Below are 25,006 nucleotides of genomic sequence, written 5' to 3'. Positions count from 1 at the left end.
CCCGAACAACTATCAAGGGAGTTGGAATAGTTAGTGAGAGATTGTATGAAAAATGAACTGCAATTAATTATTGGCTATGATACGAATGCCTACCATCTGACCTGGGGCAGTAAAAACACCAAACGGTGTTTTTACTGCCCCAGGCATTAAATGGCATGCCTTAGGTAAGGTGTCTTGTTTAGACCATCGAGACAGGCAATGAGCATATCAAGGAAACTTATAGTAATCCCCGTAAAACAAATTTGGAAGCATATCAAGCAGACCTGGAATATTATTTAGGTAAGATTAAAGAGACGATAAGACAGAAATCAACGGATAGAATTTAGACGAAAATTTAATTGCTTCAAAATATCTGGTGAGTAAGGCAATTATGGCAAAGCATGGACTGAATATAAAAAACGCTAAAAGAAAATCATGAAGGGCATTGCTAGGACAAAGAACAGACTGCAGAAATGTCCAGGCTCCATAAAGTTATCTCAAAAGACCCTTAGATAAGTATTCCCTTGCTCCAAAATAAGTCAGGTGAACACACACTAAATTGTGAAGAGACTCTGAAATATTTTTCAGGGTGCACTTTCCTGAGGTTCAAACAAAACTGATACCTCTAGCCACGTGACAGCAACTTAAATGGATATCATAGCTTATGGATCAAAATTAGCGTGATGCAACACAAGTGGCCAACTAGGACAAAATATACTAGGACACCTATAAATCGCCAGGTCCAGAAGGGATTGATGAATCCAATAATTTATTTATTCATGCAGATATGAATAAAAAAAATAGTTATAAAGATTATATTTTAGTAAATGTCATAAATTTATACATAAAATTTATTTTAATTTTAATTAATATCATCAGTTTATTTTTAATTAAGTACAAATCAATTTAAGAGTCTATTGTAATAATTTTATCAATATTTATTCATTGTGAAAATTATGTTTTACTAGTAGTTAATATTTTAAAACACGACTAAATAGTACCCATACAGCGTAAAAACTTCCACATAGACTATTCATTAAAATTTACTGTTAAATGTTTCAAAAATAATTCAGAAATGCTTTTTGTTGTTATTAAAACATTATGGATGAAATGGAAGTTTGGCAGTTTTAGCCAAATGGAAAATTTCAAAATTTAGTAAAAATTTAATTGAATACTTTTTTGAACAGAACATGTTCAATGAAATAATTTCGAAAATAGTCTAAAAAGTTTGATGAAAAGTCATGAGAAAACGAAATTTTTTTTTGAATATATTTTGAAAATTTTAAAAAAATATTTCGTTAATTTTTGGGCAGAAAAACAGTATAATACAAAGTTACGTGACGGTTTTTCGTAGCGTTGTAACAAACCTATTTTTAATTTAAAGTTATAAAATTTTATTTACATGTAATAAAAAAAATAAATACTTTGAATATTGTAAATTTCATACTTTTTTAATTATTAAAATTAAAACTTTAACAATTAAACGTATTAAAAATAAAGATTTTATTGTGTAAAAAACCAAAAAAGACAGTTTGCAAGTCAATGGCATTATAGCAATAGCTCCGTTCGTACCCCTTTCCGACTTCGTCGCCTTCTTTAGGATTGTTTTGAAGTATAAATAACCGTAACCCAATCGTCCATTTTCTCTGTTCTTTTATATGCGTCCATATTCTTTGGTAATAGTGTAACAGAGTTAGTTGCCAGACTTCTCCGAAACGGCTGGACCCATTTTTATGAAATGTTATACATGTTATCCGTAGGTCTGAAAATAGGTTGTAATCTATTTTTATATTCCTAAATGATAAGGTTGGTCCACCGCAAACAATTACATTTTATTTTTTTGACATTTTTTTTAACTTCTATTTATTTATGATGAGGCATTAAAAAATACATAATACCCCTTAATTTTCACCTTTCTACAGTAACGAACTGACTGAAATTTTATATGTATATTAGATAGGTCTGAGAATAGGTCGCAATATATTTTTCAAAGTCTTACTGATAAGAATGGTAAAACCCAAACATTTATTTAAATTTTTGGATATTTTTTATTTATTTTTTTTTTTATGATTTGGTATTAAACAATACATATAATTCTTAATTTTTACCCTTCTATCACCTAACCCTATTTTTAAATAACAATATTAGTGTCACAGAGTTAGTTGCCTTACTTCTTCCAAACGGCTTAACTGATTTTTATAAAATGTTATACCTATGTATATTCGGTTTGTCTGAGAATTGGTCGCAATATACTTTTCAAAGCCCTAACTCATAAGGGTGGACCATCACCCAAACATTTTTTTAAATTTTTTGGATAAAATTTTTTTTTTGTCACTAATCCCTATGTTTTAATAGCCATATTAGTAATTTAATCATTAAATTATTTTTCGTTAAAAAAATCCGATAATTATTTGGTGCTAAAACTTTTACGACACAAGTCATTGCATTTGAAAATACAGTTGTCCCTTGATAATCCGACAGGTATGGGACCAAAGGAGCGTCAGATTTCAAAAAGTGTCCGGATTACCGAAAGTGATTATATATTTGGCATATTGGCATTATTGTACTAGCGGTAGCCTAAAATATTCTTAAATTTTATAAGTAAAATGCTACACAGATTAATATGCAAACGAAACACCCATTTCGCCTAACTAAAACATGTTTATTAAAAGAAATATGAAAGCTAGTAAATTAAATGTACTTACAGTGTGTAAATAATAACTTATAAACATTAAACGTACTAATAGCTAAATGCCGCAACTAAGGTAGATTAATTATGGACGTATGTAAATATTTATGTACTGTGCTCACACTTTGAAGAAATCTTTGATTGTCTTTTACTTGTTCTTGTTTAGACAGTGTGTCATTGCTTGTTCTTGTATCTTCTTTAACATCAAAATTTTTTCAAAGTCCTATGCGTTCTCCTCACACCAATGCACCAAAGTGTTTGCAACCAACATAGCACCATCACAGTTGACGGTGAAAGATTTTTCATCCTGTGCTTCATGGGTGTCGTGTTTATTAGATTTTGTCATTTCATTAATTATTTCCTCATCTGTTAAGATCTGTTCATTAAGATTGTCATCTAAAATCCACTGGTGTAAAGCTTCTCTTGATTCTGATGAATTAGTCATATCGTTGCAAATTCGAATCTAGTACAACTTTCACAGGTTGGTCATTGGATTCTTTGTTGACTTCTATCGGAAGGAGTGGGTTGTTGGACCAAATATTCTTGCACGATTTAATGAGTAGTAGGCTTGACTTGCTGCCAGGCAAACGTAGCATTGGTAAAGATAGTGCAAATACTCCTGAGCATGGAGCTGCGCGAAGGCGGAGTCAAAATTCACGTAAAGGCAGAAAGGTTCTATTGTAAGTGGAATTATATAGTGCATAGTACAGTGCGTTTCGCATGAAAGTGGAGACTAAAGCAAATTGCGTCTACTGCGCCGTAGTCAGGAGTGTATGAACTATCTCTAATCGCATCTTTGATGTTAAAGTTTTTCAAAATTGAATTGATGTCAGCATTAGGTTAACTTACAATATCCATAAGGAGTTGTTTCTTGTAGCGTGCCTTGAGAGTTTTAATAACGCTTTGATCCATGGGCTGAATCAATGTAGTATTATTTTTCGGTAAGTACATTGCTTCGATATATCCATCGGCAGATTCGATTTTTAATTCGTCCTTATCAGGATGTCTTGGAGCATTGTCTAACAAAAGGAGGGCTTTCTCTGGCAGTTTCTTTTTCTTAGCTCATCTTTGACTTTTTTGACAAAGCTGTTCTTGTATCAATCCAGAAAAACTTCTTTTGTCACCCAGGCATGGCTTTGGCACATGTACGTAATTGGTAGCTTCTTAATTTTAACATTTTTGAAGGCACGAGATTTTTTGGACTAACCTACGATTAGCAATTTCAATTTATGGGATCCTCATGCATTCGCACATACCATGAGAGTGAGACGTTCTTTCTGAAGTTTTCTGCCAAAAACTGTTTTTTCATCTAAAGTGATAAATGTCGTTGGAAGTTGCTGCCAGTTTAGGCCAGTTTCATCAGCGTTATAAAGTTGTTCATCAATTAGGTCTAATTTGGTGATCTTTTTGCTCAAATTCTTAATAAATTCCGATATCTCAGACTCATCTGTACTGAACTTCTCTCCAATTATCTGCAAAAATCGTATTCCGTGCCGTTTTTTGAAGTTTTCAAACCAACCTTGACTAGTACGAAAATTCAGTTTTGTTTGTTATTTCCTGATAAAAAAAAACAGCTTTATTTTTTAAAATGTCACCTGAAATGGGAGCTTATCTGCTTCGTTGTTGCTTAAACCAGATGTGCAGAGCTTCTTCAACATCGGGAAATTTACTTATTTTAAGGGTTTTTCTGTCCTTAGAATCATTCTCTACAGATTTCATAAATTTTTCGATTTTGTCTTTGTTTTTCCTTGTCCTGTAGCTCGTCCAGTATCATACAATCTAGATATCGCAATCGGAGTTTCACCACACTTGCATCTGTTAATCTCTTAATAATATCCCATTTATCTTTTAGAGTCAGCGTTTTGTGCTTTCGTTTTGAACTTGTACTCGCCATTGAATTGAACTTTCTAAACGAATTAAATAAAAGTTTGGCACTTCCTATGTATTACTGTATCTAAAAACTCTATCGAATCGAACTACTCACTTAAAAACACGAAATGAAGCATCTGGTAAGAATGAGATTCATTTCGCGACAGATTTCAGTACGAGTAGACACGACGGCGACCTTGCCGGGAGGTGCGTCGGACTACCTAGCGTGTCGGATTGCAAAACGTCGGAGTATCAAGGGAGTACAGTATTTCAATTTTAAATATAAATTAAACGTATAATCTGCTTTAGATGGAGTATAATTGACCATGCTTAGTAGAGACGGCACATACAAAAAAAAGAACAAGCACTTACCGGTGAGAGCTCTCTCTTGGCAATTCCGACGAACATCTCCGGAGAGTTGACTTCGGCTGTGGTATGAAAACTTGGTGAGTTTTGCCATTTGTATGCACCACTCGGACCGACCAGTGATTGATGTTTAGTCAGAGGTGGTAAACTAGATGCTGCGCCTCTCGAGAAATAACTTTTGGCAGTATGAGTCGTGCTCGACGAAAACGTAGACGTAGTAGTTGTTTCCCATGGTTCCGTGGAAGTTCGTAGATGGAGAATGGAAACGTTGGGACCCCTACAACAAAAACCAGTATTAAGGTGTGATCTATAGTTATTTTACAAGATTCTTATTAAATTTGAAAATTCTTTCCCTTTTTTCTAACTAGATTTATTAAACCTGTGGAATTAAATAATTTGATAATTATAGTTTTTTGCAATTATTTTGCAATCAAGCAATTTAATAATTTGACCATCTGATTATTTACTTGCTCTTTTGTATTATTGTATACAGAGTCTCTAGTGAATAACTACTTGAGTCAAAATGTCTCAACATGATGCGACTCTTTATACACTCTGTTTCGTAGAGTCTATTGTTGCTGTCAATATCGTGTTTCTATGTAACACAAATCGTTGTCCACGCATTTTTTATTTGACAGTGGCGAAGAAGAAACGTTAATAGTCAATAAAACGACTGAATAGGGCAATGAGACTGTATCATTTTCTTTTTACCCCGTGTATCATAAAAATTTATATATGTAGTTATTATCTTCTTGCATTTTAAAATATTAGACTAAATAACTTCAGGAGTCTGTTTATATTAGCCAAGTGCCGCTTCCAAGATGTTGTTTTTCTCTGTTCCGTTTAGAGAAATTTTAAAAATAGCGCAGTTTTGAACAATTATAGACATATGGTTGGCTATTCTTTTAACTACGCATTAAAAAAAAAGTACTTGAAAACGTTTGGTGAACTTTTCTGAGTATTACCACAGTATAGAGCTTTAAGCATTAAACTGTGGTGCTACTAACAATGATAATGACAATAAAAATATTATTTTAAAGTTCCATCTACGGCATCGACGTCAACGAGATATCGTGGTTGCAATTCTTCAGGTGATAAATATTTAATGGTAAGACAACATAGTTAGACCAAGAAACCCAACATGAACAGGAAACGGAAAAGTTTATGGTTTTTTATCAAATTCGTATACGCTACACACATCTCTTAGATGTTTAAATCCAATTAAAAAGATATAAATCAAACTTCGATCGTCTATCCTAAGATGAGGATAAAATAGAATAAAAGAAGTATACGAAAGGGATCCGTAAATGTACATTTCGATAATTCAATTCAGTCTCCACATTTCTTGACTATCTGAACCTTTATATTTCCGGTGAAAATATCTGCTGTTTGGAGCGTATTTACAGCATTTACAGCCGTACACTATTATATGGTAAAAAGGTTTTTTATTGTTTGACAATAAAACGGATCACATTAAAACGTGTTCATTTACTTAATACTTCAAAGAAGAATTTCCCGATATGTACTGGTACTGGTACGTAAAAACTTTGTAGTGCTGCGCTTTTCAATTATAGAGTAGATTAGGTTGATATTTCCGTTAATATAGTGTTACAAATATTTCCGGACAATATATTTGTTACAGAATATTAATCTTTTAGAGTTAACGTGTGGAGTATGAGTCCCCTTGTCGAATTATTTGTCGATTTCTGACGATTAATTCTGATTTCGGTCGTGGCGTGCTCGCTAGCTTCAAGCGATGAGATACTCTATTCAGTACAGTTGTGAGAGTTGTCTAATGCATTTAGTTCTGCTGCTATATTAAATTGTGGAACGTGAGTACGCATGTTATATATGTTGTCATAAATCTTCAGGTAAGATTAAATTTTAAAATATTTTATTTCTGGGGTAAACAAAAAATATTTATGTAATTTATAATTAGGAGTGATCTATTGATTGTTTTCTGTATATTTGATTGGTATAAACTTATTTTTTACAGATTTTTAAATATGAGTTTTAAAAAGCAACAAGTATATCTTGAAAAGCTTCATGCGGAGTTACTCTCTGATTCTGAGCCAGAAGTTGAACCTGACGATGACCATGTTTGGAACGAGATTTCGAAGAGATAAAGGACCACGACACCCACATATAAGAAATTAAGGAGCCAATTTCAGAAGAACTTTGATCAGATAAAAGGGATATATCGAGCACAGTTTAATTTAATCTTGCCCAAGTACTTTCGATCCCTAGATCATCTTCAGGGGAATTTCGTCAATTGCGGCCTATCTGACAAGAACGAAATGTCATAAACATATAATTGTACATTACACTACACTACAAAAGGACAAACAAACACTTTAAAATTATTAAGGAAAAGCTACATTGCGTGCCGAAGCCGGAGACAGAATGATGGTTTTGTCATTCTGTCTCCGGCTTCGGCACGCAATGTAGCTTTCCTTAATAATTTTAAAGTGTTTGTTTGTCCTTTTGTAGTGTAGTGTAATGTACAATTATATGTTTATGACATTTCGTTCTTGTCATATAGGCCGTAATTGACGAAATGCCCCTGAAGATGATCTAGGGATCGAAAGTACTTGGGCAAGATTAAATTAAACTGTGCCCGATATATGCCTTTTATCTGATCAAAGTTCATTTATTCGAGCATTCAACCTTATATTTATTAATTTCGGAAGAGATTGTGGGAAAATAAATGGAAGAAATGTGTAGGAAACCGCGGGATACGAAGTATGACATAGGAAAAGCGAATCAAAGATTTGGAGTTGTTTTTTTACTGAAGAGATTTTGCAAACCATTGTAGACAACGCGAATATCTTTATTGAACTGTGTTCTTACAATCTCAGTAATAAATCTGCAAAAAAGACAGATATTTTAGAACTTAGGGCACTATTGGGTCTTTTATATATAGCTAGGGTAACCAAAAATAACAGAATAACAGAAATGCACAAGATCCCTTTAGGACAAACGGCTCATCGCCAGAGCTTTTTAGATTCACAATGTCCCTTGCACGGTTTAAATTTTTGCTCAGACACATCCGTTATGTTGGTAAACGAACACGATAAGAGAGGCAAAAATATGACAAATGGGCAGCTGTAAGATAATTCTTCGATTCGTTTAATTCAAATTTATCAAAACATTTTTCATTATCTGCATATACAATGGTAGATAAAAAGGTAGATAAAAAACATAAAAGTTTCCTAATACCGCAAATCTAGAGGTGTACGTCTTACAACAGCCACCTTGCCCATATAAAGTTGATACGAGCAATATTTCCCTCGTTCCTCGCCTCTGCAGTCCTATATCTGGTTCTCACAGAAATGTAACAGCGGACAATTTTTTTACGAGCCTCAGCTTGGTGGATCTTCTTTTAAACGAACATCATATGACTATGGTAGGCACTATAAGAAAAAACAAAAGAGAGCTTCCACTTCAATTTACAGATCCTAAGAGACCAGAAAAAGCAAGTATGTTTGCTTTTAAAAAAAAATGTACTATTGTGTCGTATATAACCAAAATAAACAAAAACGATATTTTACTCTCAACAATGCACCTCGACGATTTTCCAGACGAATTAACGGGAAAGCCAGAAATCATCATTGACTATAATAATCCGAAGCAGGAATAGCTCTAGTCGATAAAATGTGTGCCGCCTACAATTGCGCTCAAGCCACTCGCCGGTGGCCTATGGTCATTTTTTATTCTGCAATGAATGTAGCCGGTATCAATTAATTTGTAATAAACAAATGTAAATCTAATGAGATAGATCAAATGCCTAGAAGACATGATTTATATGGAACTTGAGAAAGTGAACGAAAGTATTAATATTATGTTAATGTGTAGAGTTTGACATTAAAGCTGTGCGGAAAATGCCGTTGCTTTGGACCTCTTGTAGGACCAGGGAGGTAACTACCAAATCAACACGATAATAATATCGGTTTAATAAAATTGCTTAGAAGATGGAAGACATACGAAACGTAGGAAAGAAGCCAATTTTCGTAACTTCTGAAACTTTCGCAAGGGGGTAATTAATATACCTTTTAAAAATGGAATGTATTGGATGAGGTGACTTGTTCAGACTATCGACACATTATCGTAATCTTCGTAAAACAAACTGGAAAATATATCAATCAACTTGGAATATTGTTAAGGAAGGGTTGAAGGGACGATAAGGCATATATTAGACCTAGACATGGCCGCTGAACCATTCGAAAATTCGAACACATGACCTGTTGGTATAAAAATCTTGCAAATCAAAGGATAGAAGTCCAAAGGACCAAAAGCTCAGGCGAGTGGGGCAAGTATCGCGAAGCTCTGACTGAATGTAATAAGGAACTAGAAAAACAGAAGGAGTATCGTGGAGACGGCATTGCGAGGAGATGGATTATCGACAGACCCCTATGTAGAAATGTCAAGACTCCATAAAATTTTTCAAAGAATCCTCAGATAAGTATTCCCCTGCTTCAAAAGGAGTCAACTTAATATAATCAGAATGCTGAAGACACAATGAAGAACTTTTCAGGGTGCTCTTGCCTGAGTGTAAAACATAACTGGTATTACTAAACGCATGGCAACAGACTGGATTGGCTACCATGACTTATGGTTCTAGAGAAAACTGGCGTGTGGTAAAAGAACTGGTGTACCAGGACAAAATCAAACGAACAATAAACTCAATTGAGCCATATAAATTACCGGATTTGGACGGGATTCATCAAATACTTCTATAGAATGAAAATTACTTTCTGTACAAAAAATTGTGTACGACACTATACGCTCGCTTAGGACTGGCGTACATATTAAAAGCATGGAGGCCAATGAGAATGGCTTTTATACCCAAACCTGACAAAACAGGACAAGAACAGCAAATCTCATCATCATCATCAACTAGCCTCTAACGTCCACCGCTGAACATAGGCCTCTCGCATGCTTTTCCACTTAGTCCGATTTTGCGCCATTTGAATCCAATTTGTAGTCACTCTTTTTATGTCATCTGTCCATCTCGTTCAGCAAGTATACCAGGCTGATAAATCTGATGTCATTCTTATTAAAGAATTTAGCAAAACTCATCGATTGGCATATTAGAGATGGTGTATTGGTTGAAGTATCAGGGACAGTATAAGTATCGAAAAGTATTTTTAAAAACGGCACTGCACCGTCATGTACAGAGAGTGGAGTATGTTCTGGAAAACCCAGAGGTAGTATTGGGTGCACTTCTCGATATGAAGGGAGTTTCGAACTACTCCTACGAAGCAATTATAGGGGAGATTCGTCTAAAAGGAAGAGTCCTTTTAACCCAAAAGGTACACATCCAAATCTGGTGAGTGAAAACAACTATCTTGGGATCTTGGGGTAATATTAGACTCAAGTATTACTTAAAATCAGTAGATAGACCGAATTTATTTAGCGGATAGCATCTCGATACACAGATAGATCGAATAACTAAGAGAACGATAACTACGTTAATGGTAGCCAGACGCATTCATAAAGACCAGACATGTCATATTGATACAGCCATCAGTAGTATAGTAGCCAAAGCTGCAGCAAAAAAGTCGTATCCTTAAATTAAGCAAGGTGCAAAAACGTGCTTGCTTAGGAATCATAGGGTTTGTAAGAGACATACTAATGGCAGCTATGGAGGCCCTACTTGACCTTCCTCCTTTACATGTAATTATGAGGAAGGAGGCGAGAATGGAATATTCTGGACTGCGAGAAAATCTGGGTAACTTATCGGTTAGATTAGTACATTATACAAGAAATTTTGGATACCGAATGGATGATGATTTTTGGCCATATGGTACCCAGATATCGAGCTAAAGTACATTACCAATCAAACATAATCCCAAGGGAGGATGGCACAGAGAAACACCCAGACTACAGGGTTATACTTGGTACACATACAGATCTAAAACTGCAGAAGGGTTGGGTGCAGGAATATTCGGTAGTGATGGAAGTGATTAAACATTTCTATTCCGCTAGGAGAATATATCCCTCTGTATTTCAGGCAGAGATTTTTGCAATCTTGTAGTATACAAGAGAAAGAAATTAACATAAGCGCTTTCCAACTGAAGTAAATCACCATACGCAAAAATAGCCAATAAACTGAATGCTAGGCTAGTGTGGGAATACTGAGAGAAACTTGACAGACTAGCGCAACATAACATGTTATGGCGGTATGGATTCCAGGTCACCAGGGAATATACAGCAATGAACGAGATGACTCCCTTGTCAGAAAAGCATCAGCTACAAAATACTTCGGTCCAGTGCCGGCCGTAGGAGTGCCAAAAAGCATAGTCTGGAAAAAAGTCATAGAATGGAAAAAAATCCAGGATCCAAAGACAACATAACTCTCACTGAGAAAATATACCGTCAAATACATGGTAATACACGGACATGTGATAATAGGGCTGAAGTACTGCGGAAAACAAGAGCAGTGCTCACCTCAGAGTATTAGCATGCTTCCTTACTGGATATACGCCAGTCAAGAGACATCTACATACAATGAAGAACCTAAAACAGTCAAATATATCTTATATGTTTACGAGGCATTAGATCGCAGGTGGCACACACTTTGTATATACTATCAAGTGACTCCAAAAACATACTCTAGACCAAACATACGTGGCCCGTGGGCCGCATGCCGCCCTCGGAGCGATTTTTCGCGGCCCTCAGACTGCTAGGCAGTAAAACAAAATTTGCGAGTTATAATATAATTATGTTTCTATTTATGTATTTAATCAGATTACAGTAGTGCATAGCGGCGCCATGCATTGTACCGTATTTGGCATTAGTCATCTTTACCCCCACCACAGTGGCACTGGCCGGAAATTTTAGCAAAAAAGATGAAGCCGTTTTCTGATGCAGAAATTGTAATAGAATGTGTTGTCACAGTTTGCAAAACTTTGTTCTCACAATTTGCTAATAATGAACAAATATTAGATGAAGTTTCAAAACTTCAGCTGTCTGATTCAACGTGCATGAGACGGTCACAGAACTTAGCAGCAAGTATTGCCCTCAATCTTACCTATGAACTGCAGAAAATTAAATATTTTAGTGTTGCGCTCGACTCGTCCACTGAAATAACTGCTATTGTTCGTAAAGTATGTATCAAAGGATTGTGTTCTTAAAGAAGATTTTTTGGGCATGATTCCTATGACTGGACAAACTCGAGATATTGATTATTTGAACACAATAGTAAATTTTTTTAACGAGCATAGCATTGATTTGAAAAAGGTTTTTTCTGTGTGTACAGATGGTTGCCCATCAATGTTGGGGCGAAATATAGGGTTTGTTCAGCTGTTGAAAAAACACTTGGGAAATGATAATTTATTGAGTTTCCATTGTATCATTCATCAAGAAAGCTGTTTTATGAAAACACTTGCAAAGATTGTGAATATCATAATATCAAATGAACTAAACCTTTTTTCAGCATTCGACATGAGTTTACTCTGTTTTTGGTTACAAATAATAAAGAGTTTCCTGATATTCATAATTTTAGTTGGTGGCTTAAAGTAGCGTTTCTCACTGATACAATGAACATTATGAATGAAACATTGACCAAATTGCAACGAGACTACAATAAAATTGTAACGAAAATGATGAGTATTGTGTTTTCACTGGAGCAGAAGCTGAATATGTATATTGAAGAATTGTCAAATGAAGATTATTCCAGCTTTCCTTCCGTTAAAGCACTGTTTGATGAAAATCCAGATGAAAGTCAATAGATTTCTGACCTCCTGAAGCTGTTAGCAGACCTAAAGGATGAAATGTCTGGTTGGTTTAGTGACTTCAGGAAGTTCAAAGAACCATTTCGCTTGGTGGAAAATCCATGGGTAATAACAACAGCAAATGTAGCTCATCTTTCTATTTTTGAATACGAAGCTAGGGATTTGAAAACTGAGTTAATTGATCTTCAGAATGATACAGAGCTCAAAAGTATTTTTGAAGGAAAAAAGGAGGAAAAAGCTCACTATAAGTTTTGGGAAGCAGTTGAAAATGACAAATTTCCTAACTTAATTGACTGTGCTCAGAAAATTTTGTGTATTTTTGCATCTACATATGTCTGTGAATCTACATTCAGTAAGCAAGTAAAAACAAGTACAGATCTGGGCTAACTAGTGAGAAAGTTGAAAACATTTTGAGAATTCCAGTTTCTTCCCAACCTGCTAACATAGATGCCATTCTAGAGAGCTGTGAAAGATTTCGCCCGTCGACTTCAAAGAATTAACAAATTCAGGACTTGACATTCCTGGAGTCAAGTAAAAGACATTTTCGTATTTTTACATGCAAAACAGTCCATATAATTTATAATTATATTGTTTTTACGTAACTTGTAATAAACTTATGTTATAGTCATATAGTTATTTCATACCACCACTTGTACTTGCGGCCCTGAGGAAAATTTCATTCAAACTATTAGGCTCCCAAAGAAAAACTAGTGAGGATCCCTGCTGTAGACCCATCCTCTTAATCTATACAAGCTGATACAGGGTTTCAGAATCCTGGAATGGGTATCATGAAAAAATCGGAGATGTATAATAAGTCTGCTGGCTGAAGTACATCGGGTTTATAACAGACGGATTCAGTGAAAAAAAAAAAGGATGACAATGTTTCTACAAACTATATAGTTAAAGGAGTAAACGAAAAATTATTCTGTTACGACAATATAAAAGAGATAGACATAACTAGTTTGTTGAAAGTAAAACGGCAAAAAACGTGATAAATGTCGTCTGTTAGAAAAAGCTCCATAAGATGAAAAAGGAAAGCTTTTTATTAAATAAGTTTAAGAAACAAGACACTGACAAGGGAATTATGATTATAATCATGTATCTATATGTACACAGTATCATAAGCGCATAAAAATACGCACCGTTTTACTTTCTCTTTATATTTCATATAACTTTTTTTCATTAAAAAATTTCCCGATAGCAGACATTTTATTAATTTACAATACTTTTATGTAAGAGAGAAAAAAATCTTTGATGTACGCCGTGAAATATATATAGTGTTACATACAAAAAATATAAATTGAATGATGTCGAAAATTTTATATTCAAATATGCTGCCATTCACCTTAAAAATATAACAGAGACAGTCAGTGTCGGGTCTATTTCGTTTTTTAAAAATAATGTATTTACTAAACCAGTATCGAATTAAGGGTTTGAAATACAGATTGATTTTCAAAGAGAAAATTATGAGATGAGATGTGATAAATGCTTTAAGCATATTTTCCAGATATTTTTACCTTCACAATATACTCTAATTATTTTCGTATTATTTTACTAATAGATTTGTAAATCGGAATTTCATTCTACTTCGTATAGGACTGATTTCTATATATTTTTGTTTATTTATAGTTGTTCACTCATTTGGAGCCGGCGGTGAAAGAATTATATATGGTTAGGAACCAAATTGATTTCATCTTGATCATAAGCAAGCATGCTTGCTTATCTCACTCTGCAGAACGAGCAACATAGAATAGTATGGAATTAACAGAGATAAAAGGACTCTAGAAGAATATTAACAATCATTATCAGATCTACTAAAGTGTACAGAATAGAAGAAGTCTTATTTAGTTCTTTTTTTGTTGTAATTATAGCAATATCTTTTGTCAGGCATTTCTTTTCTTTTGTCTTTTGACGATCAGAAAAATGTAGCGACGTCCTATCTCGATAGCTCGGATCGTGATTCGCTATCTTTAAATTAATCCACCCATCACTTAAAATACCTTCCTTATAACTGACAATAATTTTAACCTTGATGATCATTTTTTCAGCCTGGTGTTTATCTTACTATGTGCCCGAAGAATCTAAGGTAGGACTGACTTTTTTAGTGACTAAGTTGTATTGACTTAGCCATATATATTTCTCTTTTATATCATAGTATCGAATAGTATAAAGAAATACTTATTTTCATTTTCGATTGGTACTTCCATACCTTATTTACCTTTTCCCTTTTTTTTTAAGATCTTTTTTAGAAATTCCCTAATTGGGGTCATTTTCTATAGAAATAGTTACTATAAAATACATTTCCTTTATATCCTCTAAAATCAGATGTCTTTTTATTCTTTATATATCTTGATATGGACAATATATATTTTATTAATTTAAAATTCAATACACTTCTAATACACACAAAAAAGTTCTGTAACTTACGACAAGCTGCACAAAAAGAAAAGTCGCTGAATAGTATCGTGATATAAATTAATTTAGATTCAACGATCCTACTAAACATAAAAAATCAAAAAATTTTTAGAATGTGTAAAAAAACAAAGTGCTTAATTATTACGTACAATAAAAATAAAACGTAGTATAAGGTAATACTAAAAGAAAGATCCTGCATAATACGAGATTCATAAAAGAGTTATCACTTTGTAATAGTTACAACACGACGAGAATGGTAAATTAAGAAATACTTCGTGTCTCGAGGTAAGAAAATTTAATCACAACCGAATATTTCATAGGACACAAATAATAGTGAACATTTGGTGCATATGAGATTATTTATGATTCTTCAATAACCTTTTCCAATATTTTCTACTCCGCTGCTGTAGTTAGTGAACTCGTCATAGGTAAAATAAATGTGTAGGCTGCCGTTACCATATTTGGGACTTTTTTATGCCTACGCTGAATTTTTAAGAATTTTATAAGGATTTTACGACTCTGTTTATAATGAATTTTTTTCTGCGCGTTCTATTTTCTGTTAAAAATACTAAAGGTGCAATAAGTTACTTACTGATATATGTATTAAAAATAAAAGAAAATAACAAAGTAAAATTAATTCGATTTACTTTGACATAACTCAAGCATTTGATACAGTATGGAAACACCGTATATTGAATGAAAAAATGGAATATCAAGGAAATATTTTGGCCTAAAGAAGTATTTTTTTAACTCAAAGAACATTTCAAGTCCGAGCGAATAATGCTATATCTTATCTTAGAGAACAACAAAACGGAATCCCACAAGGATCGATTATCAGTCCTACTCTATTTTTATTAGCAATAAACGATATCATGGCGAAACCTGGCAAGACTATATGCTGATGACCTAATTATTTACATCAAAGGCAAGAACGTTAATTGTATGACATCAATATTACAAGTACACTTATTTTGTTCTAGTAAAACAAAATGTATAATATTTTCAAAAAGACATATCGAGGATAAACCGAACCTAATGCTTGAAACCCAAAATCTTTTCTATACAAACAAAATAAAATTTCTAGAAGTGATATTTGATCAACAGTTAAATTAGAAAAGTCATATACAGCAGTTGGTCCTTTCATGTCTAAATGGCATTTACTTGTTAAAGTACCTAGCTCACAAAACTTGGGGTGCCGATGGTAAAATACTACTCATGGTATACAGAACCTTAAGTCGTTCCAAAATTGATTACGGATGTAATAAATAAGCATACAAGCTGAAATAGGTGAACCCAGGCTAGAACATCGTAGGCAGCTATTAACCCTTAATTACACTTCTAGCAAAACTACTACTACTACTAAGGATTTCCACAGTTTTCTCCAATTTTCCCTGTCATTCCAGTCTCCATCTCGGAGGGTTCTTTTCTCCATAGCCTCGTCGATTTCATCTCTGAATGACCTTCGGGGTCTTCCTCTCTTTCTTCCTCCAATCGGGCTCCATTCTGTGATTTTGTTTATCCAGCGTCCTCTGTCCGCTCTTCTGACGTGGCCGTACCAGGATAGTCTCTTCTCCTCTATATAGTCGATTATGTCTGATTGCACTCCCATTCTCCGCTTAATCACTGCGTTTTCAATTCTGTCTCTTTTTGTAAGTCTACAGCTTCTCCTCAGGAACTCCATTTCTACTGCTCTTATTCTACCTCTATTTCTCTTGTTTATTGTCCAGTTTTCGGACCCATATGTCAGGATACTTCTTGTCAGGGTATTATATATTCTCTTTTTTGTCTTTATCGTAATGTTCTTATCCCACAACACTGAGTTTAGTTGTCTTATACAGTTTCTTGTTTGTCTCAGTCTGTTGTTTATATCTTCTTCTGTTGTTTCCTGGTTCGATATTATGGTTCCTAAATACTTGAATTTATCTGTTCCATTTATTTGTCTTCCCTCGTCTATCTCTAGGTTTCTCATATCCTTGTTTTCTGTTGTTAGGTATTCGGTTTTCTCTAAGTTTATTTCCATTCCGTTGTTTTTATATTCTTCTTCTAGTTTTCTGAGCATAAAGCTGAGATCTTCTTCATTTTGTGCGATGACTACTTGATCGTCGGCAAAACTTAAGGTGTATAGGTATTCGTCTCTTACTGGTATGCCCATTCCTTCGCACTTTCTCCTCCATGGTTTGAGTGTCTTTTCCAAGAATATTTTAAACAGAGTAGGGGACGTAGCACAGCCTTGTAGAAGTCCTTTTGTCGTCTTAAATGGATTGTAGGCTTTATTTCCACATTTAATAGCTACTTTGTTTTCTTTGTATAGTGCTTTAACTGCTTTTATTAGTGTTTGTCGGATTTCGAGATGATTCATTGCTTCCCATAATTTGACTCTAGGTATTGAGTCATATGCTTTCTTTAGATCAACAAAGGCCAGATGGACCGGTCTACCTTTTGCCATTTTCTTCTAGCAAAACTCTAAATAAAATAATTCCAATAAATATCATTTTGGACATATCCATGTTTAACGACTCTTCAAAGTTAAATCTCCCATATTCCCGCAGAATTTATTATGCAATAAACCTACTTAATTGAAAGCAATTTCTACCCTTATATCAATACAAAAATATAGTTTCATCTTCACCTTATTATAAAAATTCCAACAGTCAATTGCAGACATTTCCAAAAAAATAGCACCAACCTAACCTTATCATACAACTCTTCAGAGATCTAATTACCTCCCATTCCGACTACACAGTATACTATCCAGACGCGTCTAAAACTAAAAATGGAGTCGGAGTGGCAATAATTAACAGCACAGAGATTTTCAAACATAGAATTCCAGATACTGCACCTATATTAACAGGAGAACTGTGCAATTTACCAAGCGATACTACACGCAAAGGCAAATAAGATGAACAAAATATTAATCGTGACAGAATCTATATCATCACTACAAATAATCAGGAAAATATACACGCAGCATCCATTAGCTTTAGTAATAAAGGAAGAATTAAATAAATTGCATACTAAAGACACAAGCATTAAGTTTCCTGGGTCCCATCACATGTTGGAATAGCAGGTAAAGAAGCAAGAGTCAAAAATGCCAAAGATGCTATAAACGACAACAGTATCCCCATATCAATCCAATCTGTAAGTATGGATCTAAAAAGCTATTTCAAGAAGCACCTGTTCGAGAACTGGAACAATAAATGGAAATTCACACCATCAAAGCTTCAGGAGATAAAAAATAAGATTGGACCATGGCAACCACCCGAGGTATCCAGAAGAAAGCAAATAATTATTTCTCCTTTACGACATGGACGTTTTTTACGGTAAAACATGGGCTAGTGGAAAAGTGCGAAAAGTTCAATCGTCACCGAATTAAAACCGTTTACCAAACAATCTTAAAGACGTTTTGAATTCAGAAAACACTATAGATAACCTACTTTTGTTTTTAGAAGACTTTAATTTAATAAGCAAAGTGTAAATAACTGTTCACGTTCCGCTAACAATCTTATTAGGTTGAAACGGGTTTTTTAACAAAAAAAAAATTAATTCGATGAAATATCGAAAAAAATTTTAAATTCGGTGAGTAGAAATCTATAAACAATGAATGGTGTTTTTTTATTAATCGGGCCAATTTTAGTTTCTTAAACTTAAACGAAATTAGACGCAGAATTAAACTTCTGCGAAATATTCGAGACTGGACAAACATGACTGTAGACGAATTATTCCACGTTGCAAAAGACAGAGAAACTTTTAGAAATGTGGTCGCCAACCTCCAATAATGCAGACGGCATAGGAAGAAGAAGAAACTTAAACTTACTTATTAATTATTTTGTTAGATTTGTTATTTTTCATTTATTTTTCTTTATTAATTTTTCCAAGCAATTTGTTATTATTAGTTATATGAAAAATATTATGTTTAAGTTTAATATCACAAAAAATATTTTATTGCTTCGAGCTTACAAGTTAGAAGACTGAAAAAAATGCTCAATAAAACATTCGTTACCATCCCCAAAAAGTCCTTTAATAACCGTTAAAACAATTTTCCTATAAATTGTCGCATTTGGCCAGTAACATTATCATTCAGTTTTCAACGTCTCAAGTACAATATCTCAACGCGGTCCACCTATACTCGTTCTTACCATCGCCACGCAATATTATACACGCAACGACATAGTACTTTGCACAAATTTTGTAAAAGGGAGGTCAGATAATAGAACAAGTGATGGAGTTTAAATATTTAGGCATCACATTATCTAGCTACGGAAAGCTCGAAACTTAAGTGGAAAATCAGGTAAACAGAGCAAATAGAGCCACAGGCTGCCTGAATGAAACAGTATTGAGAAATAAAAATATCGGGAAAGAAACGAAAGGCAGAATTTGCGAAACAGTCATCAGACTAATAATGACATACACGGCAGAAAGAAGACATGACACAGAGAGGACAAAAAGGATGTTGGAAACAGCAGAGATGAAAAATTAATGGTAAGACACTATGTGACAGAGCTAAAAGTACAGATATACGACGTAGATGCAAGGTGGAGAACATCAAGAACTGGGTAAGAAATAGAAGAGTAGCATGGAACGATCATATAAGCCGAATGACAACAAATAGAGTAGCAAAGACGGCAAGAGACGGTTCCCCAATACGAAGACGATCAGTAGGAAGACCACAAAAACGATGAAACGACAACTTACTGGAGGCACATTAAAAAACAGACAGTGATGTCTATGAAAAGAAGAATAAGAAGAAGAAGAAGAAGAAGTTTTGTAAAAATAAAATTGTTTTCTTTAAATATGTGATTAAGAAAATAAAGTTAATTTCAAACTTAAAAGTCTACAATTTACTTCAACCCCGAATTAGTATCTGCTTCGATAAAGATTGATAAATTTGAGTCTTCCATAGTCAGCCACTTTAGAATCTTGGCTCTCGTCTTATGCAGAGGAAAGTGACATCCACAACAACTCGATTCATGACACATCAGAGAATGAAGATATGGAACCTGTACCAACTGTTACATTTGAAGACACCACATCTAAGCTGCACCTCTCCATTCATTTATGAGCCCAAAATTTGGTGGTTAACTTGTTTAATGCTCCTTCTGATAAAGAAGCACCGAAAACTTTTAAAAGGAAAAATGAACAGCCCAAACGCCTCCAAATGAAAATGAAAAAGAAATCTTCAAGAAGTGAAATTGTTGATACTTCACTATCGTCTATAAGTGGTACAATTAAGAAGCCATCAACAAAGTCTTCACACCAAGGCCTGTCCGGTAAGGAATCATGGTACTGCTTTATTTGTAACGTGGACCAGATCAGAAATATGATGATGTGCTCAGGCTGTGGACGGTATGTGCAAGAAGAATGCGTAGGACTTACACAATCCGATAAAGGCGCATTTATTGGCCCAAAATGTACTTTTTGAAAAATTTTACTTTGTAATTTTCAAAATTGTTTCATTTTCCCACATATGTAAAATAAATTTGACTTTTGAGAAGAATGCGTAGGACTTACACAATCCGATAAAGGCGCATTTATTGGCCCAAAATGTACTTTTTGAAAAATTTTACTTTGTAATTTTCAAAATTGTTTCATTTTCCCACATATGTAAAATAAATTTGACTTTCATTTGCAGTCAGTTCTATTTATTTTTAACCTAAATGATCACAAAATGGTTTATTTTTTATTGGCCTTATTCGGAACACCTGGCCCTAATAAGGCCAATTTACAAAAAAAATTATTAACAGCTAAGATTTATTAAAATATATCAGTAAAAACAAGATAATATAGATTGTCGTAAGTTAACTGACATTTAAAGCTGTTTTATTATTTTCTAATTCAAATGCCTCATTTAAAAAAAAAAATTCAAACGTTAACTTGGCCTTATTTGGGCCACCTACCTTATATGAATCTGTTTTAGGCTGCCCTATTAATAAGTGGAAGGTTAAAACATTTTGTTGTAAAATATAAAATATTGCGCTTCATAATATTATTAAAAATTCAAGATCATTCCAAATTATATTTATTTCCGCTACCTTTTCCACTACAAACTGCATAGTATTGTGTGCTAGTACTAGTACTTTTCTATATTTTATGAGTTCGTTGAGCAGCGATGCTTGGGCTATTGGTTTATTTAGTGTAAGAACTTTCCATGTATGCATAATCCATTGTTATTTACGGGAATGGGTGACTAGAGCATTTCCCAACCCTTCTACTTTACCAGGCATGGAACAAAGGCAGTGACAAAATGAATTACCAAATTAATTTACAAATAATGTAGACGGCACTGTTGCCGGGTTTTTTCATATTTCAGTTAATTTCGTTGTTAATTTGCGTTCTAGCGTTACTATGTATGATGATATATTTGATGATCGATGATATATATAGAGGTGTAAACGTATACTTATTGCTCTACGTGCCACATCCCAGAAAACTGCATCGGTCTGCCAAACCAACTGAGTGTAGCCAGACATGGCGATAGATAGGACAACAGCTGCTGGCTGGTTCCAAAACTGATTATACGGCGTAAGTACATCACCACAAAATCACTCTCCGCGTTATCTCAGTTCCAGGCCTTTTCGTTCTTTGTGTGCCGTGCTTAGTAACTTTCGCATTTTGATGATGTTAATCAATTCATTGCTTGATCTCTAGCATACGTTAGATATGGGTGCTGTTCACGGGATTCTGAGCATGCGACGGAACACCACAACTCGAAATTGTCTTGATAGAACTCTCAAACTCTCAAACAATAGAAATTCTATTTTCAAAATAGTCAATATCCAATCAATACAAATTTAAAAACATTCTGTGTTTACGTTGTAACGAGTCCGTTACTTTAATAATCCGTAAACATTTTTAAATACAATTTTAAAATCCCAATCCTCTTAATGCTTTTCTGAATTTTGAATTTCTAAGTTGGCTTAAACAGCGACACCTACGATGATGTAGGGCAACATGATCATCCGGCTAGCAATTAGCGCTCATTCTGGTTTTAACCTTTTGGTAGACAACATCGTTTAACAAAAAAAAGGCTAAAAACAAATAAGGCTAAATTTGTTTTAAAGAATACTAATTTCGTTGGGAAGGAAGAATATATACAGTTTTAGTTGTTTCGTAGTGTATACCCGTTGATTTATAAGCCACTTCTAGTCGCCTACCCCAAGAAGTTAAATCCAGGATCGAGGATTTTTTTTTCTCATTTATTTTTGGGGATTTTTTTTACAAGGAGGAAAAGAATTTGCGTTTTTGAATTTGCCCATTTGCCCGTCTGTTCCATCAGAGGTCCAGAGCTCTCTCAGACTACTCTCGGACCACTTCAGGATACCAGCCCGAAAGACCTCCCTTATTTAGAGGGTGGAACATTGTTCATTTTTTTTTATATTTTTTTTTATTCATTAATTGTTAATAATTTTGTTTATAATATTTTGTTTCCAATCTTAAATCATACTGTTTCATTTAATAATAAAGACCCGTCATTTTTTCTAAATAATTATAATATATATATGCAGTAAAATTGTCACGTCCAGGTCGAGGTTTTAAATCCTCCCATTTAACTCAATTTGTGCGATTTTATGTGTACACATCTAATCAGAGAGTTACTTATTAAGATTTTATTATTATTATATTTTCAAACCTTTGGACATTTATCCCTTCAGGATATTGTCCTCATTACTTTATTACAACCTTCGATTGAAAGCCAAATGACAGAGTTGCATCTCTGAGGCAAGTAATTACCTTTTTAGGTCAATCATTACAATTTTTTCTATATCTTATTATTGGTAAATTTAGATCATCAAGGATCAGTTGCGTACAACTAGGGCATTTATTTTTTTGTAGATAATTAACTAAGTTGACTGTACATAATTGGTGGTGGGTATTTTAGGGTAAATTTAGATTGTATATATTGGATAGGGATTAAATTTTTGGTGAAAACTAAATATTTCAATTCATACCTGTATCCTTTTTTTGTATTTCAGCAAATAGCTTTACAAGATACCTTGGAAAGTTTATGTTAATACTTTCCTGGCGCCCACTCACATTTTGGAGCAACTTCTATAATCATTTTTATTTACCTCAGTTATATACCTATAGATTGTTTATTACCTTGTCATTCATTTTTTTATTCTACGGTCTCTGTAGGGCATGCAAATTTGCCGAATCCTCTTTTGAGTGTTAAGTAGTCACTCTCCGGCACATTCAGCTAGCCAGCTTTAATTTATTTGTTTGTTATATCCCTCCCCAGTTGTTTTTGTTACAACGTTATTACATTAGTTATTAGTTGCATGTGATTAGGGAAGCAGCACAGTTTGTTTACTAAATTAGTATCGTATTTTTTCGACTTTTTAAAGTAATAAATCGTGTAATGGAAGTAAACGATACACCGGTACCTAAAAATAAAACAAGAAAAAGGCAACGTATTACCAGATCCTGGAAAAGAAGTCAGCAAAAAAATTGAGAAAAGTTGCATCAAAGGTTTTTGTATATTTTGGTACAGACATGGATTTTACTTTAGGTAAATTCGCTCTTAATTTATCCGAAATGTAGACACAAAAGTGGTGCTTCTCATTGTAACTTACTACAAATTAACGAAATAAAATGTTTTCAATCTAAATTTTTTGGGATGTAATTGGATAGTGAAGCGCAATATATAGCCACTTCTATTCAAATGTCAACCTCACCTGCTCGTATGATGATCTAGATCATGGTTTTCTGGTACATCCTGCTAGGTATCTAACGAGGCTCTGACGTCCGAGTATTTGCCGGGATAAGCAATCCACCATTTACTGGCCAACGGCTTAGGGCGGATGAGCTAGTAAGTGGAAGGTCACTCTGTTGTCCTAAGACTGAGAAATTGGTCTCAAAGGCCGAAGAACCAAGAAAGTGCTCAACGGTATCAGAATGCAGAAGGCAACGAGAAACCACTGCACTAAAGGTGCCTAATGACATCTCTAGTATAAATTATAATGGCTAGCACTATTTGCACAAGATTCATTATTGATTATGGTAATCGGAGACCAAAATACGGCAGGGGAGGATCACCATCAGAAAGCGAGGTCTTCTCGGTCGTCAACATGAGAAATCCTTGCACAAAAAACAAAAAAAATACTCAACCCTCTCAGATAAAAATAGCTACCTGGAATGTAAGAAGTATGTATCAGCCTGGAAAACTACATAATGTTATTAAAGAGAAAGAGAGACTAAATATAGATATACTTTGGGTTAGCGATGTACAATTGTCAGGACATGGAGAGATATCAATAAATAACCACAATATCTATTACATTGGAGGAGACAAAACTGATCATCGATACGGAGTAGCTTTCATCATAAGCAACACTATTAGAAAATCAGTGCTAGGTGTGATTCAAATCTCAGAAAGAATAATAATGCTAAAAATTCAAGCACGGAACTGTAATATTAATATGATCCAAGTCTATGCTCCCACAGCTGATAAGACCGAAGATGAGATCGAAAAGTTTTATTCAGAATTGCACAATACAATCAAGTTAACAAAATCTAGAGATATAACTTACATTTTAGGAGACTTTAATGCAAAAATTGGAGTAGGTACAGTTGAAAATATAGTTGGATAGTTCGGATACTTAGTTTCAGCTTCCTAAGAGAAGACTATATACATGGACGTCTCCTTCACATACAGAAAACCACATTGTCAGAAACCAGATAGACTTTATACTTGTAAATAGTAGATATAAAAACTCTATAATCTCAGTTAAAACTTATCCTGGAGCAGATGTTAACTCAGACCACAATCCGTTAGTTGCTCACGTGAAGATAAAATTAAAAAGAATTGAACTCAGAAAACAACAACCAAAAATTAATGTAAGAATGCTAAAAAACGAAAAAAAAAACGAATTAAAAAATAATGTGAATGTTAATATGCAAAAAACACTAACAGACAACAAACAAATTATGGACGTAAATAAAAAGTGGTATAATA

The 25,006-nt window shown here is 34.0% G+C and overlaps 1 protein-coding gene across 1 annotated transcript in view; it reads right to left on the bottom strand.

Moving 5' to 3' along the window:
• The window catches only part of RhoGEF3 (Rho guanine nucleotide exchange factor 3), a 941,311-nt gene that overhangs the window by 771,127 nt on the left and 145,178 nt on the right, over positions 1–25,006 (bottom strand). The window contains exon 3 of the mRNA XM_072521630.1: positions 4,910–5,180. Within this exon, the coding sequence (XP_072377731.1) occupies positions 4,910–5,180 (271 nt within the window). The remainder of the gene's footprint in view (positions 1–4,909; positions 5,181–25,006) is intronic.

The sequence above is a fragment of the Diabrotica undecimpunctata genome, chromosome 2 (assembly GCF_040954645.1).
Source record: "Diabrotica undecimpunctata isolate CICGRU chromosome 2, icDiaUnde3, whole genome shotgun sequence".
Lineage (NCBI taxonomy): Eukaryota > Metazoa > Arthropoda > Insecta > Coleoptera > Chrysomelidae > Diabrotica > Diabrotica undecimpunctata.
This window is presented reverse-complemented; position numbering and strand designations above follow the sequence as displayed.